Source organism: Littorina saxatilis, linkage group LG10 (genome assembly GCF_037325665.1).
Source record: "Littorina saxatilis isolate snail1 linkage group LG10, US_GU_Lsax_2.0, whole genome shotgun sequence".
Classification (NCBI taxonomy): domain Eukaryota; kingdom Metazoa; phylum Mollusca; class Gastropoda; order Littorinimorpha; family Littorinidae; genus Littorina; species Littorina saxatilis.
Genome location: NC_090254.1, coordinates 34757393 through 34778208, shown reverse-complemented (window position 1 = coordinate 34778208; position 20816 = coordinate 34757393). Strand labels below are relative to the sequence as shown.

General features: G+C 43.0%; 1 protein-coding gene across 3 annotated transcripts in view; it reads left to right on the top strand.

Moving 5' to 3' along the window:
- LOC138978663 (period circadian protein-like) overlaps window positions 1-20816 on the top strand; it is a 50204-nt gene that overhangs the window by 26699 nt on the left and 2689 nt on the right. Inside the window, exons 3-23 of one of the 3 annotated variants that reach the window (XM_070351454.1) lie at window positions 1958-2029; window positions 2928-3094; window positions 4123-4253; window positions 5138-5224; window positions 5692-5800; window positions 6176-6233; window positions 6675-6850; window positions 7764-7848; window positions 8400-8506; window positions 8756-8909; window positions 9396-9513; window positions 9847-9898; window positions 11343-11413; window positions 11791-11903; window positions 12544-12703; window positions 13810-14187; window positions 14583-14862; window positions 16001-16158; window positions 17122-17229; window positions 17948-18214; window positions 19369-20816. The exon at window positions 19369-20816 is cut by the window's right edge and continues 2689 nt beyond it. In XM_070351454.1, the coding sequence (XP_070207555.1) occupies window positions 1958-2029; window positions 2928-3094; window positions 4123-4253; window positions 5138-5224; window positions 5692-5800; window positions 6176-6233; window positions 6675-6850; window positions 7764-7848; window positions 8400-8506; window positions 8756-8909; window positions 9396-9513; window positions 9847-9898; window positions 11343-11413; window positions 11791-11903; window positions 12544-12703; window positions 13810-14187; window positions 14583-14862; window positions 16001-16158; window positions 17122-17229; window positions 17948-18214; window positions 19369-20778 (4261 nt within the window). In that variant the 3' untranslated portion in view covers window positions 20779-20816. Of the gene's footprint in view, window positions 1-1957; window positions 2030-2927; window positions 3095-4122; window positions 4254-5137; window positions 5225-5691; window positions 5801-6172; window positions 6234-6674; window positions 6851-7763; window positions 7849-8399; window positions 8507-8755; window positions 8910-9395; window positions 9514-9846; window positions 9899-11342; window positions 11414-11790; window positions 11904-12543; window positions 12704-13809; window positions 14188-14582; window positions 14863-16000; window positions 16159-17121; window positions 17230-17947; window positions 18215-19368 lie in introns of all 3 variants that reach the window. The other 2 variants (XM_070351455.1, XM_070351453.1) reach the window with 2 other exon arrangements.

Below are 20816 nucleotides of genomic sequence, written 5' to 3'. Positions count from 1 at the left end.
CCCACTTTCTCTCCTCTCTCTCTCTCTCTCTCTCTCTCTCTCTCTCTCTCTCTCTCTCTCTCTCTCTCTCTCTGTTTGTGTGTCTCTCCATCTCTGTAGCCTCCCCTCCCCCTTCCCCTCCTCTCCCCTTCCAACTTCATACTCAAGGACATCTTAACCACTCAGCCACTTCCCTAAGATTATCTGTCCCTCTTTGCTTCGCCTAGGGCTGTGTGTGTGTCTAGGATGCCAATGTTTGGAGGTTGGGGATGCTCGGGAGAGGCTGGTTTGTCCCCAAGCATTCTTCCTTCCTTTGGCCCTACTCAGCCCTCCACAAACAATGGAGAAGGGCGGTGACCAGTATACCGAAAGGGAGACAAATAGGTGACAAGGGAGACAAACAATCCCAAAAGGGGGGCAAATAGGTCTGGCAGCTGCGAAGGGGTTCACTTCTGGCTTCCTTGTCCCTTCTCACCTGGGCTTGGGACGCTGTTTTTAGTTAGGGGGCCATCTGAAATGTCAAAAGAGTGGGATAATTTCTCCCTGTTGGTTTGAAAGCGTGTGGTTGCCACCCTCTTTTTGAGGTTCAAGGCACAAACTCCCATAGCCACTGAAAACTGTTGAGTTTTGAGACGCCCCCCTAGGTCAGTTGTCACAATGTTTCCGTGTTTGTTTCCCTTTTGAGGAACGAAGGCAGGACGGTCAACAATCGAGAGGGTCAGTGGGGTCTGTCGCTCCAGTCCGTTCCGCCCTGCCCCAACCCTTCCCAGCCTGCCTTTAGGCTCGGCCGCAGGGAATAGCATCAGTTGCCTCCGAGGAAGCTCAGGAGTAGGACTTGTCTTGGCTTCCGTACTGTCGCGAAGAGCTAGACAATAGGTCCTGAAAGGGAAAGTTTTGAAGATACAAAGTACTTTTAAGAGTAAGAATGTTGATCTTACTAATTCCTGCCAGTTGAAGAAGGAAGTGTTTCTAGCATAAGCTTGGAATTTCAGTTTTTCATCTGTTCAATCGAAGAGTGATTACTATTCAAGGGTGTTTAAACTATACTGCCGACTTGTGACTTGGAGTGGCTTTACTGCGGCTTTGATTTGCGTTGAAGTTCTGTGCTGGAATTCTTGAATGTGAAGACAATTACTATTACTGTGTGTTACTTCACGATTGAACCACAACATCAGTCTGTGTGCTTCTTGGAAGAAACAGTTTTCTCTGCCTTTTGAAACATAGCTATCATTTTGGATCTTAACACTTCTTTGTTCAAGCAATGACTGTTCATTGAAAAGCAAAAAACCTGTTGGACTGTGTCTACGAATTTGTGAAGCACTGCTGACATACTTTCATCTCTTACCATGGAGTCCCTACAGTTATATTCTGACAAGCTCCAGAGCAGCTTTACCTACGACCGTATTCACGAGTTGTTGAGCGCTCCCTTGCATCCTTATCCCTCTCCTCCTCATTCCTCTGTACTATCAGCGATGCAACAATCTGATGATGGTGACGATGATGATGATGACATTGATGTTGATGATGAGGGTAGTGAAGATGAAGAGAGCTTCTCCGAGGTGTTCACCTCCCCTCCCCAGTCCCCCGCACAATCGTGTGAAATTGATATGTCCACTTCCCCAGTTCCGCCCGTTGATCGAGAAATCACATCATCGCCATCATTGAGTTTTGGTTCTCCGTCCCAAGAAAGCTGTGGCTGCCAAAGGTAATTTAAATATCACAGGGAATTGGTGTTCGCAGAGAAGAATTTGACTTCTTACTGAATTCTGAAGGTTAATTCTGGACACAGCGAAAGGAGAGAGACCTGAGACGCAGAAGGGTTGAAATAAAAATACTGCACATACATGTATACACATACATACACACCCGCACTCAAAGAAAATCTTCAGGCAGTGTGTTATCATTCTGTATTTATAAATGTTATTTGTGTCTAATCAGACAGCAAGTTTTCATGGTTTTCAATGTTATTGTGTTTCAGGAGCAGCAGCAGCTGTTTATCCCTCCTCAGTGAGAGCGACTTACTTGACGATCCCTCCACCAGCGGTTGCAGGTACGGTGAACTTTTTTGTTTCACACTTTTCTTTGTGTATTTAGCCAGAGGGGTGTACCAACTTCTATTCATGAATTATTATCTGTGACGAAAAATTGTTGTTAGCTAGGAGCAGAAAATGATTATACATTTGGGATTAGAGTGTAGCAGGCAGTCATGGAGAGAATGCTGTTTGCTATAACGTAGTGAGATACAAAGTTTCTTATGTTTGGTGGAATTGGTGTATGAACAGACAGCAGCAAAAACGTAACTTAGAAAAGAAATTCAAATATTCCTTCACATTTTGCCTTTGACCACCAACACATGAAAATATTTGCGTTTTGCTACATAGAAAGTCTTTGACTACCAACTCAGGAACATATTTGCTTTTTGCTACATAGAAAGTCTTTTACTACCAACACAGGAACATATCGTCAGTGGCCTTCGAAGACCTCGTATCTTCAAAATCAGAGTTCTGAGATAATGAGTGTTTTAAAAATCAAATTCCTCTTCACCAGATCAAAACGTGTAGATACGAGGTTTTCACTTTTTTGTTTTGAATTTAAGGAACAATTACGAGGATTTTCAACAGACTCGCAGGGATTCAAACAGACAATACGAGGTTTTCCCGCTAATGTCGCTAATGTCTCAACACCCAACGGCAATACGAGGTTTTTAAAATCAGGGGAAAAAGACCTTTGCAAAATAGATAGAGTTACAAGCTTTTCACAGATGATAGGAAAAAAATCAAGGGACGGAACCATGCAAAAATCCGAAAATCGGGAAAATGTAAGTTACGAGGTCTTTGAAGGCCACTGACGATATCTTCTTTTTGGTATGTAGAAAGTCAACCTGCCTTTACTTACAATTTATTTAGTTTTATTATTGTGCTGACGGAATCCATGCTTTGTGTTCACAGCAGCGAGATGGCGTCTATGATGCAGAGCCGGGAGAAGAAACGGCAGAAGGTGAGAGAGTTTCTGCGGGAACTCAAGTCCATGGTTCCCCACAAATCCAGCGGGGGCAACAAGCTGGGAACACTCAGCACGCTCGACTATGTTGTCAGCAGCATGCGAAAAATACAAGGTGAGCAACTGTCATTTGTCATGCCTGCTATGTCCATGGAGAGTTGGGCAGTTCAAGTCTGTTTGGTTCATGTTCCAAATGTTCCAAAAATATAAATGTTCCATTATTATTTCAATGGTTGTTACGTTCTCTTAGAGAACGAGTTATCCCTTGTCCATTCTTAGTCAAACTAATGCCAGATTGCTCATATTTAATCTGCACTCTCAGGGCCTAGCATTGTAAGCCGTTCGGCGTACTTTACGCCGAAATAACATCTCCAGTACGCGGAACTCGATTTGGTGTACGCCTAAATGCAAAAACCTGTTATTCCCAAACGGCAAACCCAAACAGTCCCAGCTTTCGTTTTGTGCGCCGTTCGGTTCAATTCTCAATCGGTTTGACAGTTTGCTTGAGCACGCACTTCCTCTGGCATCGCGCGAGCATGCTTTGTGCTGGTGTTTTGTGGCTCTAGACTTGAAATAATGTCTCGAAGCGACATTGTTGAACGTGGTCAGCCATTCAGTGACAAAGAATCCAGGTATTCCTGGAAGTGGGAATGGCACTTTTAGGCCAAATAACACAAGATTGTCAGTTTTCTTGTTTTCTGTCTGTGTTTTGCTTGTTGGTGAAGGCATAATTTAGTTGCTCAATCTTCTTTGGGGGGGGGGGGGGGTCATTTTAGGTAAAAAAAATCTCAAAAAAACCCTTCAAATTCGGAGGGCTTTGCCCCCCGACCCCCCACAAGGGGCTTTGCCCCTGGTCCCCACTGGCGGCCCCCAGACCCCCGCCTTTGTAAGCTGAACTCACTTTTTCCAATGCTAGGCCCTAACTCTCTGTTTCAAAACATGTTTTGAAGATAAACAACAAAATGTTGCTCCACTGTAAGTGCCCATTTCCTAGATCAAATAACGCATTTTTTCCTTTTCCTTTTTTCTGTGCTAAAAAGTTCTTTGAGGGAGAAGAAAAATAGAGATTTTGTAATGCTGCACGTGTCAAAAATGCCACAACATCCTGTATTTCATCTTGTGTTTATTACTTTACCTTCACAGAGGAGCAGAAGCAAGAGAAAGTCCAAGTGTTCAAAGCTCCCTCCTCAGAGCCTGTAGCACTTCCAAGTCTTCAGTGCCCCGAATCAGTCGACTTCCGAAACGTGAATGATGGCATCGACCTTAACTCACAGGTGAGTGTTTCTTTGTATTTGTGTGAGGAGTTTGGAGATTGCACGCATATAATGGTTAAATGACCATGAGTGCAGTGGAACCCTGGCCCTTTTTAAGACCTCAAAAAATCTGAGAAAATCAGGTCTTAAAAAGGAGGGAGTCTTAAAATGGGGGTAAATTTACTCCGGCTATGAACAGAAAATCTGAAAACCCAAGGTCTTAAAAAGGGGGAAGTCTTAAAATGGGGGTAAATTTACTCCGGCTATGAACAGAAAATCTAAAAACCCAAGGTCTTAAAAAGGGGGAAGTCTTAAAATGGGGGTAAATTTACTCCGGCTATGAACAGAAAATCTAAAAACCCAAGGTCTTAAAAAGGGGGAAGTCTTAAAATGGGGGTAAATTTACTCCGGCTATGAACAGAAAATCTAAAAACCCAAGGTCTTAAATCGGGGGTTCCACTGTATCGCATCAAATGGTTCATAAGACGCTTGGTGTTTTGAGTTTAATGTAAGTTTATTGCTTCGTTTGTTAAGCTGCTGGGATTTTTCCCCAGTGCTGCTTTCTGAAATTGAAGTCTTTTTGATGAGAGCATGAGGCATAAAATGCTGTTTATTCAGAATCTGTTTTTCGCGCATACACATCAGGTTAAGGAGTGGACTGCTGTTTGTATGATCTTGGTTTAAAGTTAAGGTGTGGACTGCTGTTTGTATGATCTTGGTTTAAAGTTAAGGTGTAGACTGCTGTTTGTATGATCTTGGTTTAAAGTTAAGGTGTGGACTGCTGAAGGAGAAACCAACATTCGGATGACAATATCTTTGTGTGATCTTGCTGATTTTCTTGCATTGCAGCGTGGATGTGGATCAACCGTATTCCAAGTGTTCATGCTTTGCGTTGTGTTTTTCAGAGTGAATTGACAGTCGCCGTGTCCTCCAAGAACCATGTTGTTCTGCAGACGTCCACAACTCTCATGGATCTCTTGGGATACCCACTTGTAAGTTTTGTTCGATAAACAAATTGCTACGCTGATACGCCAAGCTTAGAATTGCTACGCTCAAACAAATAATCACAAGCATGCAACATTTTGCTCTTTCTTACGAGTCCTGGTACTCATTTCTAATTCTTACTCCGTGTAGCGGCCACAATTTTCGTCATAAAACATTGTCTGCCCTGAAAGGTGGCACTGAGCACATTCTCTATTCGCTGTTTCTTGTTTTTCTAGATAAACTTTTAGAAAATGAACGTATTCTAGCACAAAATAGCCTAAATGTGGATGTGCGAATAAATTTGAGACAATACTACATTAAAACACCATTTGCTACGCTAAAAATTCAAAAGAAAATTAAATTGCAACACTTGAGGTTTCACAAGGGTTGGCCGGTCTGATTACATTGAATGTGGCCAATATATAACACCTTATCTTTAACCTTTTCCTTATCCTTGTGGTTTCTGTCACTCCAGGCGTGGTGGAGGGGACGTCTACTGAAAGACTTTGTCCACAAGAAAGATGTGATGACCGTCAACAGCTACATCAACTCCGAAACCACAGAAATCCTAGACACATCATCACGTAAGTCTTTCTCATCTATTTCTAATGTTTCAGTAGATGTTTGTCGTTGATGTGGCAAACTTCGCTATTTTAACATCATTTTCTTTTATATTATCTAGTAAGTCTTTCTTATCTAATTCTAATGTTTCAGTACATGTTCATCGTTTATGCGGCAAACTTGGCTATTTCAACATCTAATTTCTTTTTTTTGCGATTCTGTACTCAGATTCTTAATGAAAAGTTATTGTAACGCCATGTAACATGAAAAGCGACTACAGGAATAATTTGTCTTTTCTCAATTGTGTTTGTATTTTGATTAATTAAGCAGTGTTGAAGCAAATCCCCGTGAAAGTCTCATGATTAATGTGTTTTTTTGTCTCCCTTTTTCCTCAGCAGAAGCCAGAGGTCAATGCAAAAAGGCAGACACTCCCAAGTTCTTCTATGCCCGGATCAGGTAGGTGTCTCTTGAACTCGTAAATGTATGATTTCATTCTTTTTCTTCTTCTTCGTTCATGGCCTGAAACTCCCATGTTCACTCATGATTTTGCACACAAGTGGGTTTTTATGTTTTTGGCCATTTTTACCCCGCCATTCAGGCAGCCATACGCCGCTTTTGGGGGAAGCTGGGTATTTTAGTGTGTAGTTTCAATCAAGTACTGTTCTCTGACTCAGGGCGGCTGTCTTATACTGCCCATGTATGGGTTTCTTTGAAAATTGTGTACCATCAAGCATACAGTCATTGTTATATTCCAATGTTAAAACATGGAATTGAATACTGTTGCAGTCTGAGTTGTTAGCAGTGCAACTTCTAGAGCTTACATACAAATGTGCACATGTTCAATTTGACAATTTCTGCTGTCAGTGCTTTTCTAACCCAAGATTTCTCTTTTTGCAGACGTTTCCGGAGCCTCTCTTCGGGATTCAGTATCTCCAGCTCTGGTTCGTACGTGTCCTTCAAGGTCATGGTCATCAAGTCACCGGAGAACACTCCGGAACTATTGTCAGAGGATCAGAAGACGTCAAAACGATGCATGATGCTGTACTTTGCCCCCATGACCTCGCCTTACAAAGGTTGGTCTTGCTTCCAGTTTCACTTTTCAATCGAGATTTTTTCATGATGAAGCCTCTTTTCTTATTTTTTTTCTCTGGCTCTCTTCTTCTCTGTGTATTGTTGGTTTTGTGCTGTGCCTTTCTTTTCTTGCGTTGTGTCACTGTTAATTTTTTCCGGTTTTTTTCCTGTCTTTCAGAGGCTTGTCTTTGTGGGTTATTTCCCTTACTCTGCCTTTCTAGTAAATTCTACTTTTCTGACTGTCTCTGTTTTTTTGTCTGATTCTTTGTCTCTATTTTCTTTGTCTCTCTGTTTCTTTGTCTCTCTGTTTCTTTGTCTCTCTGTTTCTTTGTCTCTCTATTTTCTTTGTCTCTCTGTTTCTTTGTCTCTCTGTTTCTTTGTCTCTCTGTTTTCTTTGTCTCTCTGTTTCTTTGTCTCTCTGTTTCTTTGTCTCTGTTTCTTTGTCTCTCTGTTTCTTTGTCTCTCTGTTTCTTTGTCTCTCTATTTTCTTTGTCTCTCTGTTTCTTTGTCTCTCTGTTTTCTTTGTCTCTCTATTTTCTTTGTCTCTCTGTTTCTTTGTCTCTCTGTTTCTTTGTCTCTCTGTTTCTTTGTCTCTCTGTTTCTTTGTCTCTCTGTTTCTTTGTCTCTCTGTTTTCTTTGTCTCTCTATTTTCTTTGTCTCTCTGTTTCTTTGTCTCTCTGTTTCTTTGTCTCTCTGATTCTTTGTCTTCTTGTTTCTTTCTGTCCCCACCCTCCAATCCTCGTCACCTCTCTTCCAATATCTCTCATCCTCTCCTATGAATCAATCCAAATATTTTCTCATGTGTTTGTATTAGCTGAATATTGCTTCATGTGTCTTCTTTCCAAGTAACTTTTTCAGCAGCATCATAATCTCAGCTTGTTTTTTAACATTGAATGAATTTTTTTTCTCACACAGATGGCCAGCTTCCCCTTGAGCCAGAACAGCGTACGTTCAGCTTGCGTCACTCTCTCTACTGTACCTACACCTATACACACGCCAAGTGAGTAATCATTCCGGCTGCTGCCCACTGATCGAATGTTCTTAATGATCGCCATGATGAGAATTGATAATAAAAAATAACATTTTCACTGAGTGAGTAACTGAATTTCTCTTACCGCCATGATCAGAATTGACAACGAAAATTAAAATTTTTACGGATAACTGAGTTTCTGTTTTTACAATTTGTCTCATGATTAGAATTTTCTGAATTGAAAAGCACTGTTTCAAACAAATATCACAAGATAAAGTATTTGTTCATGTGTATTCAGCATACTGTTAAGACGATAGCTAGAATAGTTTTGTGAAGAAACTAGACCAACATTCATGTACAAAGATCTGCAGAACAAAGGGAAGTAAGCGCTCTAAATGCATATGAAATATGCAATGAGAGATATGCGGAACCAAGCTCCTGGCACCTGAGAGAATAACAAGCATTCAAATGAACAAGCGACTTTCATCCTCAAAGCAAAAGGCTAGCTTTTTCTCTGTGAAGTAGAACAAAAAATTGAAAAGGAAAATGTTGAATGAAAGTTGTACTGTGTGTGCTTGCAGTGCTGTGGCCTTGTTGGGATTCCTTCCGCAAGACATTGTTGGAACGTCCATCTTCGACTACTACCATCCTGAAGACTTGCCGACACTGCTGGAAATCTACAAGAAATGTAAGAGTTCTCATCCCTTTGATTTGATTTTGTTCTACAATGTAGGTACAGTAGAACAGAACTCCAAAAATCTACGAAAATCAGGTCTTAAAAACCTGGTCAATTTTCATAAGTTATGAACAGAAAATCTGTAAAAACAAGGTTTTCAAATTGGGGAAGTCTGAATTTGTTTGGGGTCTCAAAGTACAAAATGACAGAATGTGAACAAGTTCAGAAGTTTTCACAGTTTGATTCTCTTTCCCCTTTCAGCCATGTGTTCCATGGGCCAACCCTTCAAGAGTGGATTGCTGCGGATTCGAACCCGGAACGGCACCTATGTCAAAGTGAAGACAGAGTGGTCCTCTTTCATGAACCCGTGGGACCACAAGCTGGAGTTCATCATTGCCCAGCACACTGTCGTCAAGTGAGTAGACTGATTATTATAATGTATTTTTTATTTTATTTTTTTCATCCTGCAGAGATCTAAGGGTCGTTTTGCATTTGTGAGGAAAAAAATCATGGCTGAGTTTGTTTGTTTGTTTCGGTCATGGGCTAAAACTCCCACGACTTTTACGTGCATGACCGTTTTTACCCTGCCATTTAGGCAGCCATACACTGCTTTCGGGGGAGCACATGGCTGAGTAAACGTTGATCAAATATGTAGACTAGATAGATTTGATTAAAAATTGATGAACAGCAGCTTCCAACAACAACAAACAATGGGGGGGGGGGGGGGGGGTTATGGTTATTAGACATAAGTATTGTGAAGGATATGCCGCGTAATGCAGTAACTGGTGGTTTGTATAAAGTTCTGACAGGAATAAGGAGATTACATAATCATGTTACTCACACTCTCTGAAAGATCACTGTAGTTGGCACAAATAGTAAAACTGTGTGCATTATTTTGCAGGTCCCCAGAAAACTCTAACGTCTTTGAGGAGTCTCCCGATGAGCGCAAATTCTCAGAAAAGAAACTGCCAGAGACGGCCCGCAAACTGGTGGAGAAGATCAAGGAAGTTCTGCAAAAGGTAATTGTCCTTTTCCACTCTGTATGTGTGCGTGTGTGTGTTACGGTGTGTGTGTTTATGTATGTGTGTGTGTGTGTGTTTTCAGCTTGTGCGTGGCCACGTTTGTGCATGAGGGCTCACATATGTGTGTGTGTGTGTGCGCGTGCGCGCGCGTTTACACAAAATCAATTCTTCCGATGTTTATTTTCATAAAGTAACCGTGAAGACTGCATCAGTGATGTCTTTCCAGCATGTTCACTGATTTTAAATCATTCATGCCATTTGACTGTGTATAAGTTTAAATCATTCATGCCATTAGGCTGTGAATAACTTTATGCCTGTTTCATTTTACAGCCGATGTCACACGACTCAGGACCTTTGACCCCAACGGATTCTGGAGGTGCAGGTGTGTACAGCTAGGATTTCATTGCATGCATGTTTCAACGTATCATTTCAGCTAATAAAAAATTAAATCAAGAAATAAATTATGAAAAGATTGAAAGAAAACAAAATTACAGTGTAGTTCTTCAAAAGCAGATGTTAATAACAGACATACACAGTGATGGCGCCAATATTTTTTCAAACCGGTACGCAGACTTTTATGATGCAAACAGTCCAGAAAAAAAAGGTAGGCTCGTCATTGGAAGAGTCCAACTCAGAGTACTGGTTTTGTTGTTTTACCAGAGAAAAAACCCTGTAGTTCTAAACATCAACCAGTAGGTCATACCGACAGCCAATTTTATTCCAGTATTCTCTCATTTCAACCGGTAAAAAAACCGCTAATTACCGGTTAACGCCAATACTGCATACAATAGAGACATGAAAAAAGGAACTGATAGATGATGAGAACAGGAACAAGAGACTGCAGGGGAGAAGAACAATATAGCAATCAATATGTACTCACCAGTACCAGAAACACCAACACTATAGCAATCAATATGTACTCACCAGTACCACAAACACCAACACTATAGCAATCAATATGTACTCACCAGTACCACAAACACCAACACTATAGCAATCAATATGTACTCACCAGTACCAGAAACACCAACAATATAGCAATCAATATGTACTCACCAGTACCAGAAACACCAACACTATAGCAATCAATATGTACTCACCAGTACCAGAAACACCAACAATATAGCAATCAATATGTACTCACCAGTACCAGAAACACCAACAATATAGCAATCAATATGTACTCACCAGTACCAGAAACACCAACAATATAGCAATCAATATGTACTCACCAGTACCAGAAACACCAACAATATAGCAATCAATATGTACTCACCAGTACCACAAACACTAACAATATAGCAATCAATATGTACTCACCAGTACCAGAAACACCAACAATATAGCAATCAATATGTACTCACCAGTACCAGAAACACCAACAATATAGCAATCAATATGTACTCACCAGTACCAGAAACACCAACAATATAGCAATCAATATGTACTCACCAGTACCACAAACACCAACACTATAGCAATCAATATGTACTCACCAGTACCAGAAACACCAACACTATAGCAATCAATATGTACTCACCAGTACCACAAACACCAACACTATAGCAATCAATATGTACTCACCAGTACCACAAACACCAACAATATAGCAATCAATATGTACTCACCAGTACCACAAACACCAACAATACACATTTTATTATTCATGTTTCTGGTACTAAGTACATTTGCATTGTTGTCTTGTTCTTGATAGATGATGAGTTCTGAAAAGGTTCTTTCAAGTATCACTTTTTCCAGGTGTGCATGTTAATTTAGCAGGATGACAGTGATACATGTACTAACAGTGTTTGCCTGGCTTTTTTCAGTCAGCTCACCCCAGAATGCAGGGGCAAATACTCCATCCAGAGACGCGGAGAAGACGAAAGAAAAGGGCAAGGTAAGATGTTCCCCACATTCTGAATTGTACTTTTGGATTTTATTTTGTTTAAATTGTAAGATTATGGTTTTAATTTGTTCAAATTGTAAGATCAAGATTGTTCAAATTGTAAGATTAAAACTGTATCGTTTAAATTGTAGGAATCAGATTTCAATTTCTTTAAATTGTAAAATTAAGGGTTTCATTTTGTTCAAATTGTAAGATTGATATTTGATTTTGTTCAAATTGTAACCTTAGTCTGTCTTAGTAAGTAGTTAAATTGCTGTGTTAACTGTAAACTTCCTTTACCTTTCTGCAGTTTCTTGATCTCTAGACCTGTTCGATGCTGGTTACACTCAATGTATGTGGTCCTCATGGAATTTTGGTTGTTGTTTCAGAATACGACGTTTCAAGGTCCAGCATCTTCTTCAGACATATCCTCCAGTTTAATGGATGAGAAGAGCATCTCCTCTCTCTACAACCAGGTCAACTACTCTCTCAACATCAAAAAGTAAGTCGTTTTTACTGCTTCTTTGTTATCTGATAACCAAAGGGAAGTAAGCGCTCTAAATGCATGCGACATATGAGTAAGTGAGCGTTATTCGGAACCTGTCTCCTGGCACCTGAGAGAACAACAAGCATTGAAATGAACAAGCGACTTTCATCCTCATTTTAGCTTGTTTGTTAATAGACCCTATCGGTATTCCAAGCTCTCGTAATCTCTCGCAAACTTCAGAGCATAGCAAAGCATGCGGTACAGCGATCTCGTGCGAGCTGCACAAGCCAAGGTTCGAAGTTCTCGCGATGTTCAAAGCATAACAAAGAGCGTGTCTCGCGAGAGCTGCTCAGATACCGAAAAGGTCTATTGGGTTGATGTTTGTGAAAAAAAGAGACTGTCAAGTTTCCGATTTGACATCATTCTTTGACACAGAATGGGAGTGATTTCTGTCTCTTTCTTTGTATCTGTAACCCTTTGTGAAAATGTTTTCTGTTGACTCATTAGAGATCTCGTTTGCATCTAATATCTAAAAATGAACTGCAAATCACAATTGTCTTGCAATTCACATTTTTCTGTGTTTTGCGTAAACCAAAAATCTCAATTTCTTGTGGAAAATGAACTGCAATTCACAGTTGCCTTGCCCGTGTTTCAGGTTCTTGTTGAGCCACCCTAAGGCGTTCCCCGTATCGGACGAAGAAAGCAGCACAGACTTGGTTCAGAAAGACGACAGCGAAGAAGACATGAACGAGGAAGAAGAAATGCAAGTGGAGATTCCCGTCGTCAGACCCCCCAGCTGTGGCAGCAGTACACAGGTTGGTACAACTTTTTTCTGCTGTGAAATGAGCTAATTTGGTCTTAAGATGGTATGTGGCTGCCTTTATGAGTGGTATAAAAGACAGATACTTTCGCATGAACTGTGCGGAGGGTAAAGAAGTGAGAGAATTTGGTCTGAAGATGGCATGTGGCTGCCTTTATGACAGAGGCATGAAAGACACATACGCATGTGTACTGTTAAAATAGCAGAAGCGGACGATAAGGCAGCTTCACCGATTTGCCTGAATGATTTTTGTTGCTGTTGTTGGTGGTTTTTGGAAGTTGGTAGATGGAGGCAGTGTTGAGTTTCTTCATGTCTTCTTTCTTTTTGTTTCAACCTGTAAATTCAGACAGCATGAGGTTGCTGTGTGTAAATCTGTTTACAGTGGAACCCCCCTTTTAAGACCTCCAAACATCTGAGAAAATCAGGTCTTAAAAAGGAGTGAGTCTTAATGGGGGTAATTTTACAGAGGTTATGAACGGAAAGTCTGAGAAAACAAGGTCTTAAAAAGGAGGGAGTCTTACATTGGAGGGGGGGGGGGGGGGTCTTAAAAGGGGGATTCCACTGTATGTCTCGTGTTTGACATGACTCAGAGTGAACATGAACTCAGGTCAATATGTCTCCCTTTCGTTCAGGAATCACAGGTTAGTGCACCTCACCCGTTAAAGCGTTGAAAGGCAGAGATGGGTATGGGCCACGGTGACTGGCACCCACTTTGGGACTGTGGGGGTACAAGAGGTGGATGGATGGAGGGGGAACTTCCGATGTTGGCCAAGGATCTGCCATGTAATTTGTCCACAGACACACTGTCTCGTGGAAATTATGTGATCTGACCTTCTCAGAGCCAGGAGCAAAGGAAATTCTATTCAGCTACGTATCGCTCCCAATACTTAGGGCACAGTCAACTGCCATTCAACTTAACTGTCATTCAAAAGTTGAATGCAGCGAAACAGTCGCATTACACAGCGGTGGGGAAAAAACGTCATTTTCTTCCCAGTTCATGTTGCCATTATGTGCCACATTGTGAAATTTCTAAACGGCTGGGTCTTTTTTGCTTTGTTTTGCAAACAGAAAATTACCCAGAACCTTTGGTTTGTTCCACAGGTGCACGTGTCAGAGCAAGGGTTCCACGAGGAGGCTCCCAGCCCTCCTTCCTTCAACCCCGAGGATCCCAGCCAGACACGCGAATCCATCGACAACCCCGCCATCCTGACGCAGGATTCCTTACGCAAGCATACCAAGGCTCAGGAGCTTCTGTACCTTCAGGAGACCTCCAAGGAACAGCCGCATCTGTTCCACATGAAGTCCCGACGCTCCGTAGGCCAAAGCAGCCGACAGAAGCGAAGCCGTCCCAGCGGACATGAAGAGACAACCGACGTTTTCAAATTCGCACGAAACGCCAAGGGCCAGAGGGGGTCTGGCACGAGTGGACCACCGGGACTCTTCATGCCGAACTTCCCCATGACCTCTGTTGATATTAAGGTGAGATTGATGCTTTGGTTTCGAACAGTAAGAGCAGTGGATTTGCTCTTGATGAAAGGATAAAAGAAAAGGTCAAAGAGATACAGTGGAGGAGAGGGGGATGTGGGGAGGTTTAAAAAAAAAATGGATGCTGAATTTCATCATGCATGTTGATGTAAAGATGTCTCAACTTTTGAGCACCTTTTCTTTCGCATGCACACGCCTTGATTCCCGATTTCTTCTTCCCGCTTTGTGACGGTTTTGAAAAAAACCTGTCGTGTCCATTCTCACCCCTACTCACTCACTCGGGGAAATCTCGCTCAGTCAGGGTGTCACTCTGGGAACTCTCACTCAGTCACTCAGTCATGAAATGCATTTTGTTCACGACTCACCCTACAGTTTCCCTTGTTCCTTAGAAGCTGTACCAAACTTCACTGTGCCAAACTTCACTGTACCAAACTCAACACCACCCCCTTGTTGCCTTTCTGCAGACTACACCCTCCCAGCCAGCCAACGCGGGTATGTCGACGCAAGCTCCCAGTGTGGTGGGGGTGGTCCCTGGTCCCTTCCAGCCAGGGATGGGCGTCATGCCGATGCTCCCGATCGACCCCACGACGGGCATGCACCTGCCGCACCTCCAGCCGTTCCTGCCCACGCCCGGTACCAACATGCAGTGGCCCTACTACGCTCAGTCAGGTGTGTGTTGAGGGTGTTAAGGGGGGGGGGGGGGGCAGAGTGTGTGTGTGTGTGAGAGACAGAGGGAGAGCTTTTGTGTGTGGGTGTGTGAGACATAGGGAGAGCTTTTGTGTGTGTGTGTGTGTGAGAGAGAGAGACAGAGGGAGAGCTTGTGTGTGTGTGTGAGACATAGGGAGAGCTTTTGTGTGTGTGTGTGTGTGTGTGTGTGTGTGTGTGAGACATAGGGAGAGCTTTTGTGTGTGTGTGTGTGTGTGTGTGTGTGTGTGTATGTGTGTGTGAGAGAGACAGAGGGAGAGCTTTTGTGTGTGTGTGTGTATGTGTGTGTGAGAGAGACAGAGGGAGAGCTTTTGTGTGTGTGTGTGTGTGTGTGTGTATGTGTGTGTGAGAGAGACAGAGGGAGAGCTTTTGTGTGTGTGTGTGACAGAGGGAGAGCTTTTGTGTGTGTGTGGCCGTGTGTGTGTGTGTGAGCGTGTGTGAGCTTGTGTGTCAGTAAGAGACAAAGGGAGAGCTTTTGTGTGTGTGTGTGTGTGTGTGTGTGTGAGACAGAGGGAGAGCTTTTGTGTGTGTGTGTGTGTGTGTTTGTGTGTGTGTGTGTGTGTGGGTGTGAGACAGGGATAGCTTGTGTGTGTGTGTGAGCGTGTGTGTGTGTGTGTGTAAGAGAGAGAAAGAGAGAGGGAGAGCTTGTGTGTTTGTCTGATAGTCAGCGTCTGTGTGTGTGTGTGTCTGTGAGAGAGAGAAAGAGAGAGAGCTTGTGTTTGTTGCATGATTTGAGGATAGGAGTAAAGATGGAAGCTTTCAGACAAGAGAGTTCTACATAAAAATAAAATTTTCCGTAGAGATGTAAGCCTCAGCTGAAGGGTTTTTGTGTTTTCTTTGGTCAAAATCAGCACTGAACTGTAGGTAGAAACCACAGCTCAGCGCTGTGAGTAACTTCAATAAAAATGGAGATTTCAGAATCCCATGTCTCGACAGCTGCACATTTTCAGTGTATTAAATGCTAGAACTTGACTGATACTCTGTAATGGTTCTTTCTGAAAGTTTTGAGGAATGTTTGTTTCCACAATCACCTTTCAACTGCATCGACACTTCAGCCGAATCTGAGCACAGTACTAATAATTGTTTTGTTCTTTCTCCTCAGGTTACTCCTTGTTGCCGCAAGTGATGGCCGGATTCTACCAGCCGGTGCTTCAACCGGTGCCCATGACACCAGGAGCACAACCAGCACCGTTCACCACTCCCAACCCTTGCACAGACGCTTCCGCATTCTCCCACACGGGGCTGCAGCCACAGGCACCTGTAAGTTGCATACAGAGAGAAATTATTTTGTCATGTGTCTGTCGCGTGTGTTGTTGTTCATGCAAATCTTGCTTGGAAAGGAGAAGAGTTGTTATTTTAAACATTGAACTGCGAGCGAACGCGAGCTGTTCACTATTTGAAAAAGCAACGAGTGTAAATCTGGTACGAAACAGCAAGCCATGTAGTATTCTGTTTATCCTACATACTGTACTTACGTGTATTTTACTGAAAATGTCCTGCAGTCGAGGCAGCTAAATTGAAGACGCTTGTTTTTGGAACCTCGATCTCTTCTAAAGCCTCGTGCAATCTATTGCGTCAAAGCAAAGAAACGTCACTCTGAACGTGTGGCGTGACGTATTAGTTCTAAAAATTCATCGAGGGTAATTAGCGAGCGCAATTTTTGTTATCTATAATGATGTTTGTCTCGGTGACTTTGGCATCATAAGCAGTGAAAAAACAGGTCCCTGCCAGACTTGCTTGACATGACCTCATTTACATGATATACACACGTGTGATTTGAACGATTGTTATCTCACGAGTCTCTCTCACGTATGTAGGATAAATACTTGTACAGTATTAACCAAGGCCTAGAAATACTTGTGTACAGTATTAACCGAGGCCTAGGAATACTTGTACAGTATAACTATAAGCAGACTTAAATTACGTTCCATACAGAATCTCGATTTCTCTACATTGCCTCCGGCAGAAAGTCCCTGTTGCTACTAGTGACAGTATTGATCCGGCCAGTCGAGGAAACAGATGAGTAATGAAACAGAAACTGTACCCTCATTTAGCAAAGAAAAACACCAGTAGATAAACCATACCATACCAAAACAATCATTTCTTTTTCGCCTAGCCAGAAAACCCAAGCTGCTAGAGTAAACAACGGATTTCAGGAACAAAATACTGTATTGCATCCAGAAGCATATAATGAGGAAACACCGTTTTTCTTTCTGTCTACAGCAAACAAAAGAGCAGCAAAAGAGTGGCACCGACTCCGACAATCACCTGTCTTTTGCTGATGACACAAGTTCCTCCATCCAGTATCTTCTGGACAGCTCACCCAATGAGGTAAGAACGTCAAGACTTTTTCTCACAGTAAGCTAGAAAATGGAGTGGCTCAAAATCACAGAAAGGGCAAATATTGAGTGGCTCAATCTCACAGAAAGCGTGAAAATTGAGTGGCTCAAAATCACAGAAAGGGCAAATATTGAGTGGCTCAATCTCACAGAAAGCGTGAAAATTGAGTGGCTCAAACTCACAGAAAGCGTAAATATCGAGTGGCTCAATCTCACAGAAAGCGTGAAAATTGAGTGGCTCAAACTCACAGAAAGCGTAAATATCGAGTGGCTCAATCTCACAGAAAGCGCAAATATCGAGTGGCTCAAACTCACAGAAAGCGTGAAAATTGAGTGGCTCAATCTCACAGAAAGCGTGAAAAGTGAGTAGCTCAAACTTACAGAAAGCGCAAATATTGAGTGGCTCAAAATCACAGAAAGTGTTAAAATTGAGTGGCTCAATCTCACAGAAAGCGCAATTAAATATCAAGTGGCTCATACTCACAAAAAGTGTTAAAATTGAGTGGCTCAATCAGAGTTTCGTGCTCTGTGTGTTGATTTCTTTTCTTTGGTTTTCATAGGCATATAATAAGTGTAACGTGTTTACTTTTTAGTTTTAGTAAGGTATGGACTATAATAGACTAGGTTCTATTTGTCTTGTGTAAAAATCAAAGTGGGTGATTGTAACTTTCTCAAATACTCAAGTTTTTCTCTTTCTTTTCGTTTTCCAGGAGACAGAAGAAAAAATGCGCCGAAGGTTACGACAGCCCCTGATAGAAAAGATGCCTCGTCGGCGCTCCACCTTGCCGCCATGGTTACAGACGGTCAACTGGACGCCGGAACTTCGGCTGATGTACAAGATGCCCTTGATGAAGGCCAAGAGTGTGCTGAAGAAAGACCGTGAGGCCCTCAAGAAGATGGTGCAGTCCGAACACATCAAGGGACACCTGGAAACCCTCTTGGAGGAAGTGGAGAACCCCGACATGCTGCCTGGCATGGTGAGTTGCAAATTTTTGAAAATTTTTGAAAATAAAAAACTATTTTCCAAAAACAAATAGACTGCCAACGTTCCAAAATTCAGAATAATAAAACAAGCAAAGAATGCGCGAGAAACAATATGACGTCATTAATCATCATAAAAATTCATGACACTGCATGTCACGTGCCGTCATTCCATTCTTTCCATAAGCTTACCATCCTGAAGAAGGCAGTAACGTGCCGAAATATTGATTATAGATCTATATAAACATACCTAACCTGGTTACTGGTGTGTTTTCGTTTTATTTAAAACAAGCAAGGTATGCCATAGGAACGTTTAATTGTGACAAAACAAAATGTAGGGTCACTGATCTTCGACCCGGCAGTCTTTTAATTGCACCTACAGACGAATACTTATAATACAGAAAATAAACTTATGTGACAAATTATCTGGAAGCTTGTTTTGAAGATACATGCTTCTCACAAGTTTAAGTAGACTGTTCAGGTTCCATTCTTGAACCATTCTAAAACTAGTCTTGTTTTGTTTTTGTTTTTAAATTTTCCAAAGTTTTTGGTTGCAAAAAAACTCGTTCTGAACGTGTCTTGAAGACCTGAGGTCGATGTGCAAATGGAGCACTTGTGTGTTGTTTTTATTTTATTTCTTCTTGAAGTATTTGGTTGCGTGAAGATTATTGGTGAGTCTGATTTTGGAAACTTTGGTTTTTGGTTGCGCAGACTTTGCCAAATGCTTTTTCGTTGGCTGGGTGTCCCTTCAGGACATACTTCACATTTGCACCATTGCCTGTTATATTGTTTATAATATTGTAGTCTCATGAACAAGAAATATGTGACCCTCCACCACGAAATGAGTCGCATGTCACCTCGCGCGGTTCTGCGGTAGACTTGATATAAGTCCGGAGAGTGTATGGTAACAGCGTGAGGGTCACCTTAGTCACAGGCTTATAACTCAAACAGTTGTCGCTCTTTTCTAAAACGGGTTTCACCACTGGATAGAGCATAAAATACTCTTCAGGAAAATGTAAAAATATGAAAATCATGCAAAGGTGACATGCGACTCATGCCGTGGTGGAGGGTCACATATTACTGATCAGTTTCTTGATTAAATCTATTTGTATTTACTGAGTTAACTGATGAATTTTTGATTTTTGTTCAGGATGAGGAAGCAGACTACATCTTTTACCCAGAAGGCCGAGTGGGTGATGGCGTCAACACAGCCTGCGACAAAACACCCCAAGCCTCGCCCGCCGTCGCCTTTGAAATGGGGTCTGAAGTCCTCGATTCAGACACAACCAACGCATCCAACCTCCGGGAGGACGAAGCCGCAGACTCCAAAGAAGAGACGCAAGCCATGAAGTCGATCTCAGGCGGAGATCAGCGGCAGAGTTGTGACGAGGTGGTGATGACGGAAGACCCTCTGGAGAGGCTGTTGGACGAAACGAGCGCGGAGCGGCTCAACATGTCCGAGTCACTGGAGAAAGCTCACTCTCCGGCCTCGGAGGGCAGCAACAGCAGCGGCAAGGAAGATAGTGCCGAGGGGGAAGGGCGAACGAACTCCCCGACCATGTGCACCGGGTCCAAATCGGCCCTTGAGCGTAAAGACGCGGCAAGCGACGACGGGCGTAGCGATGTCGGAAGTCGTAGCGACGTGGGCAGTGACAAAGGCAGCGAGAACAGCAGCAACAACTCACGGCAGAAGAACGAAGACGCTCAGTCCTCGTCGTCCAAGGACTCCTCCAACCTGACGCCCTCGGAGGAGCGCAGCATGGAGGAGAGTGGCAGCTCCATGAAGGAGAGTGACATGACCACCCCCACCCCCACCCCCAAGGGATCCTTCGCCTCGTCCAATGACAAGATGTCAACGGACTCTGGCACTGAGTCCAACGCCACCGTGAAACCCGACATTATGGAGAAGCTGTTCGTGCCGCTGAAGGTCCGCATGAGTCACGGCGACTGCGTGGCTCAGCCCAGCAAGGTCATGGCCGCGCCCTTCTGGCACCAGGAGGCCCACATGACGGAGCACATCTCCATGCAGTACAACCTCCAACCCCTCGACCTCAGCACCATCCTGGCCAACGATCGTCGCCGCCTTGCCGCCATGGTCCAGCCCAAGCTCGTCAGCTGCCAGCTCCTCGAGCTGCTCCAGGAAATGGAAGGTCAAGGTCACAAAGGGCTCGCTCAGGTGACAGAATCCACTTCAGTGCAGGCAGAGAGCATGGAAGGTCAAGAAACGGAAACGTCAGGGGCAACATGTGGTCAGGCTTCGTCCAAACTGATGCAGCCTCCTCCAAGCACACGATCCAAATCGGACAAAAAGTCCAAATACGACTCCAAAAACAATGGCCAGTCGGCGGCCTCCAAAGACAACAAGTGCGAGTCAGCGTGTGTGGAGAAACAGCTGATGGACAAACTGCGCAGCATAACTCCCGGCCAGCACTCAGAAGACTGGCCCGGCGACATCATCATGAGTAAAGTGTTCCTGCCGGTGGATCTCAAGGGCTCTCACTCGGCTGCCGAGAACACGGGGCGGTCGCAAGAAACTGAAATTCTGGACACGGTCGACTAGGTCGAGAAATGCTGAACACAGTGTGTACAAATGACAAA